Source organism: Topomyia yanbarensis, chromosome 2, assembly GCF_030247195.1.
Source record: "Topomyia yanbarensis strain Yona2022 chromosome 2, ASM3024719v1, whole genome shotgun sequence".
Taxonomy (NCBI): Eukaryota; Metazoa; Arthropoda; class Insecta; order Diptera; family Culicidae; genus Topomyia; species Topomyia yanbarensis.
Genome location: NC_080671.1, coordinates 340,639,620 through 340,652,261, shown reverse-complemented (window position 1 = coordinate 340,652,261; position 12,642 = coordinate 340,639,620). Strand labels below are relative to the sequence as shown.

The 12,642-nt window shown below is 38.0% G+C and overlaps 1 protein-coding gene across 1 annotated transcript in view; it reads right to left on the bottom strand.

Annotated features, from left to right (window-relative positions):
• The window catches only part of LOC131684068 (uncharacterized), a 63,464-nt gene that overhangs the window by 4,552 nt on the left and 46,270 nt on the right, over positions 1–12,642 (bottom strand). The window contains exons 3-5 of the mRNA XM_058966595.1: positions 9,850–9,963; positions 8,380–9,780; positions 27–156 (exon numbers count right to left, since the gene is read on the bottom strand). Of these exons, the coding sequence (XP_058822578.1) occupies positions 27–156; positions 8,380–9,780; positions 9,850–9,963 (1,645 nt within the window). The remainder of the gene's footprint in view (positions 1–26; positions 157–8,379; positions 9,781–9,849; positions 9,964–12,642) is intronic.

Here is a 12,642-nt window from a genome sequence, read left to right as displayed (position 1 = left end):
CAGGTGATGTTCGTAGCGATACTTACTTATCACGACCACTCGTTTGGTATGCCTCAATAGCATACTCAATGTGCAGGCAGCGATTAGCTGCATAACTCCCAATCCGATCATTGCTCCGGCAACACTGTTCGGTCCAAGCTCGCACGATACAAATGCCTGTGAGAAGGTAGGTTAATATTGATAATTTATATAGATAAATATGTGCACATTCTTTTCGGAAACAAGTTTCAATAATCCAGCGTTACGTTTTTGGTTTAAAAGTCAGCCTTTAAAACAAAAACTAGCTATTTTAGAGCTCGACCAATTTAGAAACGTAACGCTCCTTTTTGTTCGATACAGTGATACAGTTTTGGAATATTTTGACAGAAATTTGTTTACAAATAATTTCACATCAAAGTACGTGCAAAAAAAAATAAAACTACAAGGGGCAGCCCTATGGGGTTGCACGAACTGTAGACGTAGGACTATACTACTTAATGTAAAATATTTATTTTCTTAGTACTTAGTGTGTGGGAAAAAACACCCGGACCGGTGAAGAAAATTCAACTTTTAGACAATATAATCACATCTCATGTATAGACCAAGCTTTCTAGTTGCTCTCAAACAGATCCTAAAAGTTCAAACACCCATGGATAACCCCAAGGTTGTAGATGTGTTTCGATGCCACAGGATTGTGTAATAATTAATATTACGTCATGAAAATTCAATTCTTCCGTGACAATTTTTTTTCTGCAAAATGCCCTGTGTGTATGCAAAGCTCATGATTTGTTGGGATATTAGCATTGATCGGAAAATACTTTCCAACGCTGCGCATTGCATACATACAGGACATTTTGCAGGTCACCAGAAGCTGTTCATTTTACCACCGCCACATGTTCATTTTACTCACTCGCTAACATGTCTCATTTTTGGACATGTTTAGAAATCAAGAATCATGTTTGAAAAAATGTGTTTATGACGAAGTATTTTTACCAGATATGTACAAAACATGTCTAACAAGAAACATATAAGGTGATTGTAATATCTCATTCACTTATTAGTTAGAAAATAATGACTTTGCTTAACGTGTTCATTTTACCGCCAGTTCCCCTACCTACCGTATTCGCCACAAACATTGAACCCAAGCGCACAATGCAAAATGAGTCAACGTTGATGATGATGGGTAGAGCGAAAGAGACAACTAGACACTATTAGCGCATTTCACCAAAATTCCACGCGGCCTTTCCCGATTGAAAGGAACGGCCGTGCCCCATGAAACGCCGCGCTTAGCTCATCTGTAATAATATCGTGATTTTGCATAGCGAAGGGCTGAATGATAACACATTTTGTTCCAAAAAACAGCCCTACGAGGCAACACTTTGTGCAGGTTGATTATACCAGTTGCAAGTGGGGCCAAATTCACCAAGTTCCGTAAAATTCCTTTTAAATTACAGAATTGATAAAATTGCTTAGATGAGCTAAACTAATTAATCAAATCCTGTTTTAAAAACTGTCCTTGCGTTTAAACCAAAATGGGAAGCTTATTACTACCACCACATTACTTAATTTCAAGCGCAAATAGCAAATACATGTGCTAGTTAAACCAAAAATTTACTGGCAACATTACAGCGGCATTTAGGAAGCAGTTTGACCGGTCGCCTGTTGGACGACACAGAGTAGCGTCCCTCCACAGCCAGTGTAACGGACTTCTAACTCAGCTACACTGGCTGTAAAAAACACAGCGCAGTGATCTGCTTCGCCAGCCGTTCAACAGGGAACTGAGCGTGTCTGGCCAAGTCCGTTCTTTAAATAGTCGATGATGACGTCATTCATAGAAGCGTAGCGCGCTAGGTACACCAATCTGTCGTACAGGGCTTGGGAAGCGCTATCTTCTGTGTGTTAATGCGCGATATTTTGACAAGGTTGTATATTATTTAAATTTTTAATGCTATGATATCAAAAATCGTTGGGATTATCTATTGGAATCTATTCTTAGAAGTATTTCGGGGCGATTTGTGCAAAACATTTGAAAATTTATCGTGAGATGGCTGAATTATATGCTTTTAAAATTGGACCACTTTTCGTTACATACCATTTTTGTAGAATTTGCAGAGTGCACCCCCATATCGAAAACAAAGACGTAGTCCTACGTCAAAAAAAGTTGATGTTTTCTCAAATTACCACACGTTGGAAATAATTTCTGCACGAAGATAATGAATATCCGATATGAGGGTACGTGTACGAGGGTCGCAAAGAAGTTGCGATTCATAAAAAATATCGTATATGCAGTGCTGAAAGGTTTCAAGGAAAGTGTGTCTCTTTCCCGGAAGGTGATATCTGTGGATGAGTTAACGACCGGTTTTAATGCATTATCGTTAGCATCTTCCGCGCAACGAGAAGAATTAGATCAATTTGTCCTTGATGGATGCACATTCACAAGATAAACCATTCGTATCATGCAATAGAAATATTTTATTCGACACTTTTTGCTATTGTAACAACTACATTTCTTGGGTGCGCAAATATAAAATCCAATCAACCTGGTATTATCAGGTTTATTGGAATTTATATTTGCGTATCGAGCAAATGTAGCTGTTACGATAGCAAAAAGTGCTGAATATTTTTTTTACGATTATAAAGGTTTTAACCTTAAGGTCATTCGCCTCTTCGGGTTAGAAAAATCTCTTATGAGAAATTTCTAATCCTATGTGCGGGGTCGAGACTCGAACCCAGGTGCGCTGCGTACAAGGCAATCGATTTACCAACTATGGTACGCCCCGTAAAATATTTCTATTGCATAATACGAATGGTTTATCTTGTGAATTGATCGTATATTATTTCAACCAACCCAATTATTTTAATTGGGATGGTGGATTGTGCTCCAAATTTCTGATATTCCTCAGATGCGTTTTTATTATCAGTGCACTTAACACATCTATACCAATCCGGCGCTAATCTATTCCGACAATAAGTTAGTGTTGGTTTCTGATGAGGCGAAGCCGAAACGCAACACAGTATGACATCTATACCTTTTTACAAAATTATGAAAATTGTTCAACAGAGAAATATCTTTAAAATTTCAACAGGGACTGCGTAATACAAGAACAAAGCCAGAATTTTTTTTCGAGAGGGGCTCAAGAGTTTTGAAGTAAAATTCCGGTGCCTGCCAATCCCGTACATAGATCGCACCAGGAAAAGGAAGCAATGTTAGTCCGACACGTGTATACTAGGGTGGGACAAAAATTGTATTCCAGCTCCGAGCAACTTTTTTGGTACCATTTGGGTCCTAGAACAACTGTGCAAATTCTTAGCTCGATCGGTGAAACTATATTTTTGCGCCCACTGTTTAAAGTTTACATGGGATTTTGTATGGGAAAATTAACTTTTACAAAATAATTCCTCCAGGAGTCGCCCATTACTTCCCTAAAATAAATCGTTATGTGGCTTTTATAGGAAATTTAACAAGGAAACAAAGTCTCGAAAACCACGAAGGGATTTGACGCTTGAGAAAAAAGTTATTAAGCAGAAACCGATTGATGATCTGACGATTGATAAAATATTCATTTTTTCTAGCACCACTGCTGTTGGTTATCCAATTATACGCAATTTTGTTTTATTTCTCTCTTAATGTGTCTAAATCGTTTATCTATACTATTTGACCACTTCGCAAGGTTTTGAGGGATAAATTGAGGCTTCTTTTGTACATAATAAGAGAAAGTTAAAAATGTTGTATATAATTAGACCGTCAGAAGCAGTGATGCTATGAAAAGTGAAATTTTCATCAATCTTCAGGGCATCAATCGGTTTTTGCTTAATAACTTTTTCCACAAGCATCAGATCGTTTTGCAGTCTTCTAGTCTTTGTTTCCTTGACAAATTTTCTATAAAAATCAGACATCCATTTATTTTTAGGACATAACGGGCGACTAATGGAAGAATTAATTTGCAAAAGACAATTTTTCCATACGATATCCCATGTAAACTTTAAACCGCTGGCGCAAAAATATAGTTTCACCGATCGAGCTAAAAATTTGCAGAGTTGTTCTGGGAGCTAAATGGGACCCGAAAAGTTACTCGGAGCCAAATTTTATTTTTTTCATATAACCATGTCCCACTCTAGTGTATACTAGTGCTCTGACTGAGAGTAGGGACAGGTATTCGATTATAAATTAAATTCTTCTAGAATTCGGGGACTTATTAGGTGTCTAACAATGCGTTTTAGGAATATAACGACGAATCGCGAGAAAATGTTTAGAAATATACTTATTTTAAATATTTTTCTTACAGACGACAAACAAGTGGAAAGCACTAATTATTCTCGAAAAAACTTAAACATAGTAAACAAACTGAGGCAACAACTAAAAAGGAGAAAATTCACCACAAATACTTCTTGGACGATATACCGTCAAAATTATTTTATCAAATGATGCGCTGTTTAACGTTTGTAAAACTCATCGAAGATACTAAACCTCCGAAATTGGCGGTTTCAAAATGATGTTATCTTGACCTTAAATTACTGTTTTTAAACATTTGACCTATACAATACAACAAAAATCAAATGCTCATCAAAATCGATCAGAACCTGCTAAAATCGAATGGAAATAGTCATTTTTCATAAATTTCTCTCTACATTCGGAAAGTGTTATCCTCGTTATTAATCATATTACGTTTTCTTCTCAACTCGACGCATTCCCAAAATAAAAACCTGTTTTAATCCACCTAGTGGTGCAATTGTGCTTGTCTCATTTGTCCAGACTACGATTCCATGGCTGGTTATGTTCAATACAATGGTGGAAATGAATATTACATGTTCAGTACGATTTGCACATACATACAACGGATCGGCAGCCACGATCTTGAGATACTATGTGATACTGAAACATCGTTTGAAACCAGCGGCGGATCATGGAGAAAGATCCATGAGGTCCAGGTCCTGCCGAAAATTTTCAACTTGTTAAGAAATTTTAAATTAATTTTAATTTTAAAGTAGCAACCCCTCACTGCATACTCCCTCCGGGCCGGTATGATTGACGATTTTTAGAGTGATTGCATAACCTTTCTATATGAGAAAGGCAAAAATGTACCAAAGTCCAAAGAAGTCAATTTTTGTCAAACATCTCAATGTTTCATGCATTTTAAAGTCATTTGGCATCAAAAATACAAATTTGATTTTGAAAGTTTTTCATTTCAGTTTATATGGGAATTTGCTGTGTGATTGCACTCTTCAACTCGTAACTCCGGAACCGGAAGTCCAGTCAATAAAAAATTCAATAGTAGCCGATGAGAAGGTTGTACCTTTCATTTCAGACTAACTTTGTGCAAATCGGTCCAGCCATCTCTGAGAAACAGAGGTCACATTTTTTACACGTACACACATACATACACACACAGACATTTTCCGATCTCGACGAACTCAGTCGATTGGCATATGACACTCGGTCCTCCGGGTCGGGATTTGATTGACGAATTTTGGAGTGAATGAGAAAGGCAAAAACATTTTTAGCAAGTGTTGAGAGTTATGCATTTTTTTGGTGAGCAGTTCTATGTTTCATAGACATTAAATCAATTTTAACTTCGCTTCCTATTAAATAAAGACCCTTATTACAGTACATTTCTACAAAAACGAGCTCAATTTGAAAAGAAATCTGAGGATTATGATTGATTACAGAACTCTGGAATTTTCTATTGGAATGTTTTCAGGCAGGAATTTGATATTGATGCTATTAGACAGCTGTGAAATCAAGACCAATAGATCAGTTACATATCAGGACCCCATTCCGACAATTTATCAACAGTCCTAATGATGTTTACAACAACAGGTTATCAATCTACGGATCAGATAATTGTTATTGTAATATTGAATTAAATCAGTCTGCATCAATAAATTTTCAACTTCAATCCAATATTTTTTTGGGTGTTGTGGGGGGGGGGGGGGGGGGGGTTGTATGGTGTTAAACCCCAAAATCTTCTCTTGGCTACGCCGTTGCTTGGAGTTTTTTTTTCGCTTTTCATTTTCCGATATGTTTCAGATCGATCCGATGGTCATAAGTTAGAAAAATTTGCAGTCAGAAGGTTCGCACAAATGAACATTTTTGTACTGATAAGTTATCAAGTTCCTTCCAGACAACTTGGAAGTGTTCGATGATTATTTCTAGCGGTTGTAGATTGTAAAATGAAATACAAAATTCGTTTTATCGAAATAATGTTTAGCTTATTTCATTGGATTATTACTATATTGAACAATAAATAGGCGACAAAGAGTAATCAACAAACAACAAGCCATAACTTTTAAAGTATTCAAAATAGATATTTAAAGTCTTTAGTAAAGTTATTCGCAAAAGTAAGAGCTACAAATTTTCTGAAGACATCATTTCGATATAATCACTTCCAAGAAAATTTGTGAAAATATCTCACTCATAGGGGGATTAATCAGCAAAAGCACAATACTAAAAGAAAGGGCATATTACCTCCATTAAATTCTCCGAAGATACTATTGACCTAAAATAAGCCGTTTTGGCGTTAATAATAGATTACATGTTTTTGGTCATATTTCTGGCAATGGGAAATGATAAAAATCTTTCGTCCGCATTTAGTGTTAAATATCTCTTTTGATAATAGTCCGATTTCAACAATCTATAGCTTGTTCGAAAGGTATTCGTTAAAGCTGTCTAAAATATATATAAATTGTTAATCTTTATTGTCAATTTCGGCAGATAATTCAAAAAAACTGCAAAAAACGCCATTTTTACGCATTCAAGCATTCATATCTTGGAAACTAAACATCAGAATCCAAAAAAAATTAATAGCGTTCATACTGTTTTTTAGTTCTTTCATTTAAAATTAGTTTGGATAAGATCGGTTCAGCCATTGCTGAGAAACACGAATGAGAATTTGTCCGTTACATACACACACAGACATTTTCCCAAATCGTCGAGCTGAGTCGATTGGTATATAAGACTCGGCCCTCCGGGCCTCGGAAAAAATCTTGAAAGTTTGAGCGAATTCTATACATTTCTTTTATAAGAAATGTAAAACATAATGAAACCAAACATTACTAGTGGTTTGGGGTTTCTACCAAACCGTTGTGAACAAATTTGTCCATGCAAATTTTGGTTTTAAACTGTGAAGCCACACTGATAGAATATAAAATAAAATCGCTACGAATTAGTTTTGTGCAGACAATTTTCATAAGATATACGAATATCTCGTACATATGATGAACTCGCAGTTCTATTGAAACACTTTTATTTTTTTATTACGAGTTTTTCGTGTAAACCATGAAACGACTTTCGTTGGCTTATTAGGAAACGGCAAACGAATTGTTCGCTGCTATATATGAAAATCTTTATAATATTTACGAGCACCAGTTGAGCCATGCTCGTTGGTTTTATACGAATAGGTTTGAGGTTTCTCTGCCGGAGCAATATCCAAATAATATGCAATTAAATACTAAAACTTATCTTAGATGAACGAAATAAATTCGTGCGACCAACGAAATTGTTCATAATATACACAAACGTTTGTTAAAATAAACAAAACATTTCGTTTCATTTACGAAAAATAATGTCGTTATCAACGATAACATTCGTGCAATGTACACTAAATATGTAAAATTTACGAAAACTATCGTTCACCAAGCGGCCATTCTTGTTCATGAAATGAACGAAACTATTTCCAATGTACGAAAATATTTCGCAGAAAACGACGAATGAACTCGTGCATTGCATGATCATTTTTATTATATTTACGAATTTATATTATCATTGCACCTTCCAATTTTATCAATTAGATTAAATTCCCGCGGATTTTTAGGGACCACATACTTCGGGTTGTTCCCATTTTTATATGGCATCAATTTTTTTAAATGTGGTTTTTTAGGGGAGATGGTGGACCCTTTTCCTGGCTACGTCCTAAATCCTTGGCGTAATATTTTAAATAGCACATAAAAATTTAGATCTATTGTTTCCTAATCGGGCTTGAATCATATGCACTAAAACAAAATCAAATTTGGCGCAAAATTAGTAATAATTGAATATTTGGGTCTTCGCTTTACTATAATGCTCTTTTATAGGCTATGAGGAGCACAGATGAAATATGCGAACGATTCACGAAGATCAAAGAAAGCCTTTCATCACATTCCAGCCGATTTAAATTTATTGCTTGTTTTTCTAGTATCGTATCCCATGGCATATAACGACAAGATAGCCTAGTCAATAATTCTACCCTCTTCTAGATTAACTCCGATTACACGTTTCCGTCCTTCGCCAACTTTGGCGAAAGTTTTTCATGCTTCCGAAATTTGTTGTTGTTCTCCGTGTTGTCAATAAACATCACCCATCACCCAACTGTACCAACTGACTGTTGTAATTTTTATCAACTCCCATTCCACCCACTTACCTACCTTCATGAAATCGGCCAGCATGTAGCCTTGTTCGGTTCCAATGAAATACGCCATCGGTCCGGCGAACAGCAAGGTGTCCGACATCTTTCGTATCGAGTCGAATTTGACGTTATGCTCGATATCCGTCGTGAAGCCAGTTATGGTCAGCGCAATCACCCCAAATATTAGGTATATTCCCATCAGGGGACTGGTTTCGCTGGATCCCTGCATGCTTAGCGATGTCAGTGAGCTGCTGTTGAGCGGTATGTTTCGTTCCCATACGGGACAAAGGTATGATCCGCAGATTCGTTCACCGTGATCATTAGTTTGGAATGTACTGTATGGAAACCGGTCCAGCTGAAATCCGTCATCTTCCTCCTTGCGATGCATACGAACATTGTACAGGAAAAATAAAGTCTCCCTAAAACTAGGCATACTAGGAGTGGTCACTCTGGTGGTTGGATTCGGATCCGCCAGAGTGTCACTGGTCGAAGTGGGAGAAAATTCAATAGATGGTTGGTTGAATGCTATGCTGTTCGAAGCTGTGCCATTGAACTGAGTGGTGACCGATCTAGTGGTATTCACGGAGGGAAGTGCCGATATGTAGTGGCAACCAGCTCTATTAGATGAGGCACACGTTAGGATAAAGGACGCGATTAAAGCTCCCAGAATAATTCCAAAATCACCTGCTGCACGATACCATCTACAGAGTCTTCGAACACTTTCATCTTTACTACATAGCAGTTTATGGTCATCGTAGCTATCTGCGTTTATGCCAGCCATACTGTTTCCACCACATTCGGGCTGTGAGCAGCTTAGCTTGCTGGCCATCGAAACCACTAGCGCTTGCTTGCAAATAACCGATGGTCCCAGTACTAATCCGAGCACGAGGTATCCGGGAACTAATGAAACGAGCACCGGATAGATATGTGTAGCTAAGAACACACACAGTCCTCCATAAACCAGGGCCAACAGAATCGTGTAACCAAATCTGCGCAGAAGCTTTGTCGTTACCAGGCACATACATGCTGTCACTATACAGCACAGACTAAGCAATCCAGACCCGACATCCGGACCCATCGCGAGCCATGGTTCCTGTTGAAACCACGTAGAATTTGAGCCCTGAAGTCCTATCAATGGAAACAAAGCCGTGCACATCAGTCCGTGAGCAATTGTGAGCAGAATAAAGGTTTTGATAACCTTTGATCGGACGTGTGCAGGAATCTTGTGCCGACAACCGTAGCTTCGATTATTGACTGTGAGTAATCGACGCACCGATGTTGCGCCGATGGAACTGTTGCCGGAATCTCGCCGTCGGTTGCCAAGCGTTGAGCTTTGAAAGGGGAACCCGCCGGTCAGGGTTGGCGCGATAATCAATCGATGGCTGCGCGAGGATGCTGGCGAGTAACTGTTGAGGTATTGCTGAAATAAATCAAATCCCGTTAGTATATTGCTATAGATGAGTGACACGAGGCCCCAACAAATCGGTACCTCTATCATAGGGTCATCCCAAATGTGATGCGCTTGGCCAGAGCTGCGTGTTCTCATCACTTTTCTTCCCATAGGAGGGTGCTTCTGTTGAAAGAAGCTCTTCGCAGCTGCAATCTAGGAACAGAAAAGAAATAAAATGTGTATATTTTCTTTCTGGACAAGGCATTCTGTATCATGGCGATGTCTGAACTTGTCTGGGGTGTTTTTAAATTTGGATAAGGATGGTGACCAACAAGTTAAAGTAACTTTTAATGAGATCTCAACAAAAATTGTTTACCGAGATCTCAGTTGTTGAGATTTCGACTAAATATGCGACACAAGCTGAGATTCGGCAGAAAAAGTTAAGTGTGTGTATAAGAACTTTATCAGAGTAAATAAGTCTTCGTCGATTAGATACCTGAGTTGAGGCAAATCAGTTGCTTTGCAAAAAGCGGTGCAGATTGCCGATGGGTAAATGCTTCCTAGATATTGAAGGAATATTTGATTCGAACTTCTGTTAGAGAAGCTGCACCTTTCACACCCATCCGTTACGATATCTTGAACCAAGATAAATTCTGATTTATGAACCTGTACTTCGACTGCTTAACTCAGAATATCATGTCTTCTTCATATAAATCCACTCAATTACCGGAGTCATGTGCCCGCATGTGATCCCGAATATTTTTAATAAATTCTGATAAATCGACTGCGATAATATATTATACACTAAGGGACCATCCATAAATGACGTAGCATTATATGGGGGAGGGGGGAGTTTTGTATTTTGTGATGATGTGTGACGACAAGGGGGTAGGGGGTCATGTCATGCTACGTAGCTTTTTTAAAGGGGAATAGGGGTTGACCTGATGTCACGACAATCTTACCCGTTTCATCTAACTAACATCGTTTTTGATTTTTTTAAATTTTTTTACGGGGACAACGAGGGGGGTGAGGGTTACCGTCAAGCTACGTAATTATCAGGGGGGGTATATGGAATTTTGTGACGAAATGCTACGATGGGGGAGGGGGGTGTTAAAAATCACTCAAAAAATGCTACGTCATTTATGGATCATCCCTAATGGTTCAAATTCCAACGTTTACTCGACTTCAGTGTCGACAATGAAAATATCACCGATTCATGTAAGTTGATGCTTCGTCAGTATTTCTAATGTAACATTACCTTAGAGTCGAAGTATTGGCGCTCTGTTCTGTTTGGCGTAACGCAAGCACCAAACGTCAATTGCCTCCTTTTGTTCGCACCATCTGACCGCGCATCAACATGCTTCTCATTCGACTACCGAACGCTGAATGAGGTACAAAAATATGTACCAAACATTACATGTGCAATGAAAATTTAGATTGTCTTCTTATCGCACCATCTGACCATACATCAACGTCCTTCTCATTCGACTAGCGAACGTTGAATGATGCACAAAAATAATACAGGCTTTGTATAACTTACAAAATTTGCGATCAGGTCTCGTCAACATAGATTTGCCTGAAATAGACTGAAAAAAATCGATTCTCGGTGCTACTTACTACTATTTTTTTTTCTGAAAATCATTTAATTCAAAATCGGTGCACAGTAGAGTGACATTTTTCAGCACAGTTCCTTTTGAGTTCCTTTTGTGGTCCCAAATGCATGTGCAAAATTTGGGAGCGGTCGGTTGCTTCCCGGGTTTGCGCATTGCGTTCAAAGTTTTTATGGGATTTTATATGGGGAAATCAATTGATTTGCATTTACGTTAATAAAGATTGCTATTTCACTCAATATGAAAAAACCAGCTTTACAAAACTATAGTTCAAACCTTGTTTAACTACTTTGACGAAATTTTCAAAAAATAGTTATAACGATTTTAAAACTTATGGTTCAAATCAAATAGCCAGAAATTCATTATTTCTTCTTCACTGTCAGTACACCACCGACGCCGATATTTTAAACGTAAATAACTCATTTATTTCTAATTTCTTACAGAATTCAAAACTGAATTTCTCTTTATCACAACGCAAGGCCGTTCATTCTGTTGCCTTTGCGGAAGCCATATTGTGTATCTGACAAACCATTTGCTTCGCATAAATTGTTGAGGTGGAAAAGAATCATTTTCACGTACAACTTCTGGATACAGGAGAGTATTTCAATTGGCCGCTAACTGTTGTGCTCGGAGGCTAATTCCACCGGATTTGATATAACGATAACTTACCGTTCGTAAGGCGACTCTCAGACCAACAAGTCGACCATCCCAGTCCATGCAGTGTAATGCAATAAAGAATATTGCTAATCCGCTTTCAAAGTTATCTTGCGCATTCTCCACCTCTTCGAGGTTTCGGATTTTTTTTCTTCTTTTGTGTGTGCATATTAACCGTTATTCGGCTAGTAGATAAGTGAAGCAGCAGTGTTTCTTTTCTGGATACCATTACATTTACAATTTAAGTACCGCTGTAATATTACATTTTCCATTCATGTCTCTGATACAATCTCGAACTGGGCCATAGGCCCGTGCCAAAATGACTTTCCCTGACAATGATTCGCCTCAACAAGGCGAGATGGATATTGAAATAAAATCGTTCGTAAACTTCTTTCAGACCAAAGATTTTTTTTAAAATCTATAACAGATTTCTTGAGTTCTCACGTAACGATATTCGGCCTTGACAGAAATATCGAAAATTCGCTCCGAGAAGATTCTGGTGGTGGTGGCTATTTACGAAGGAGTACAGAGTATATGTATCAGCTATTCGGGTTGAACGTGACGGGGCCGTCATCGATTCAAGATTGAATTGCGCGGATTTGCTGGCACGTGGAGTTGGCTGTTTTAT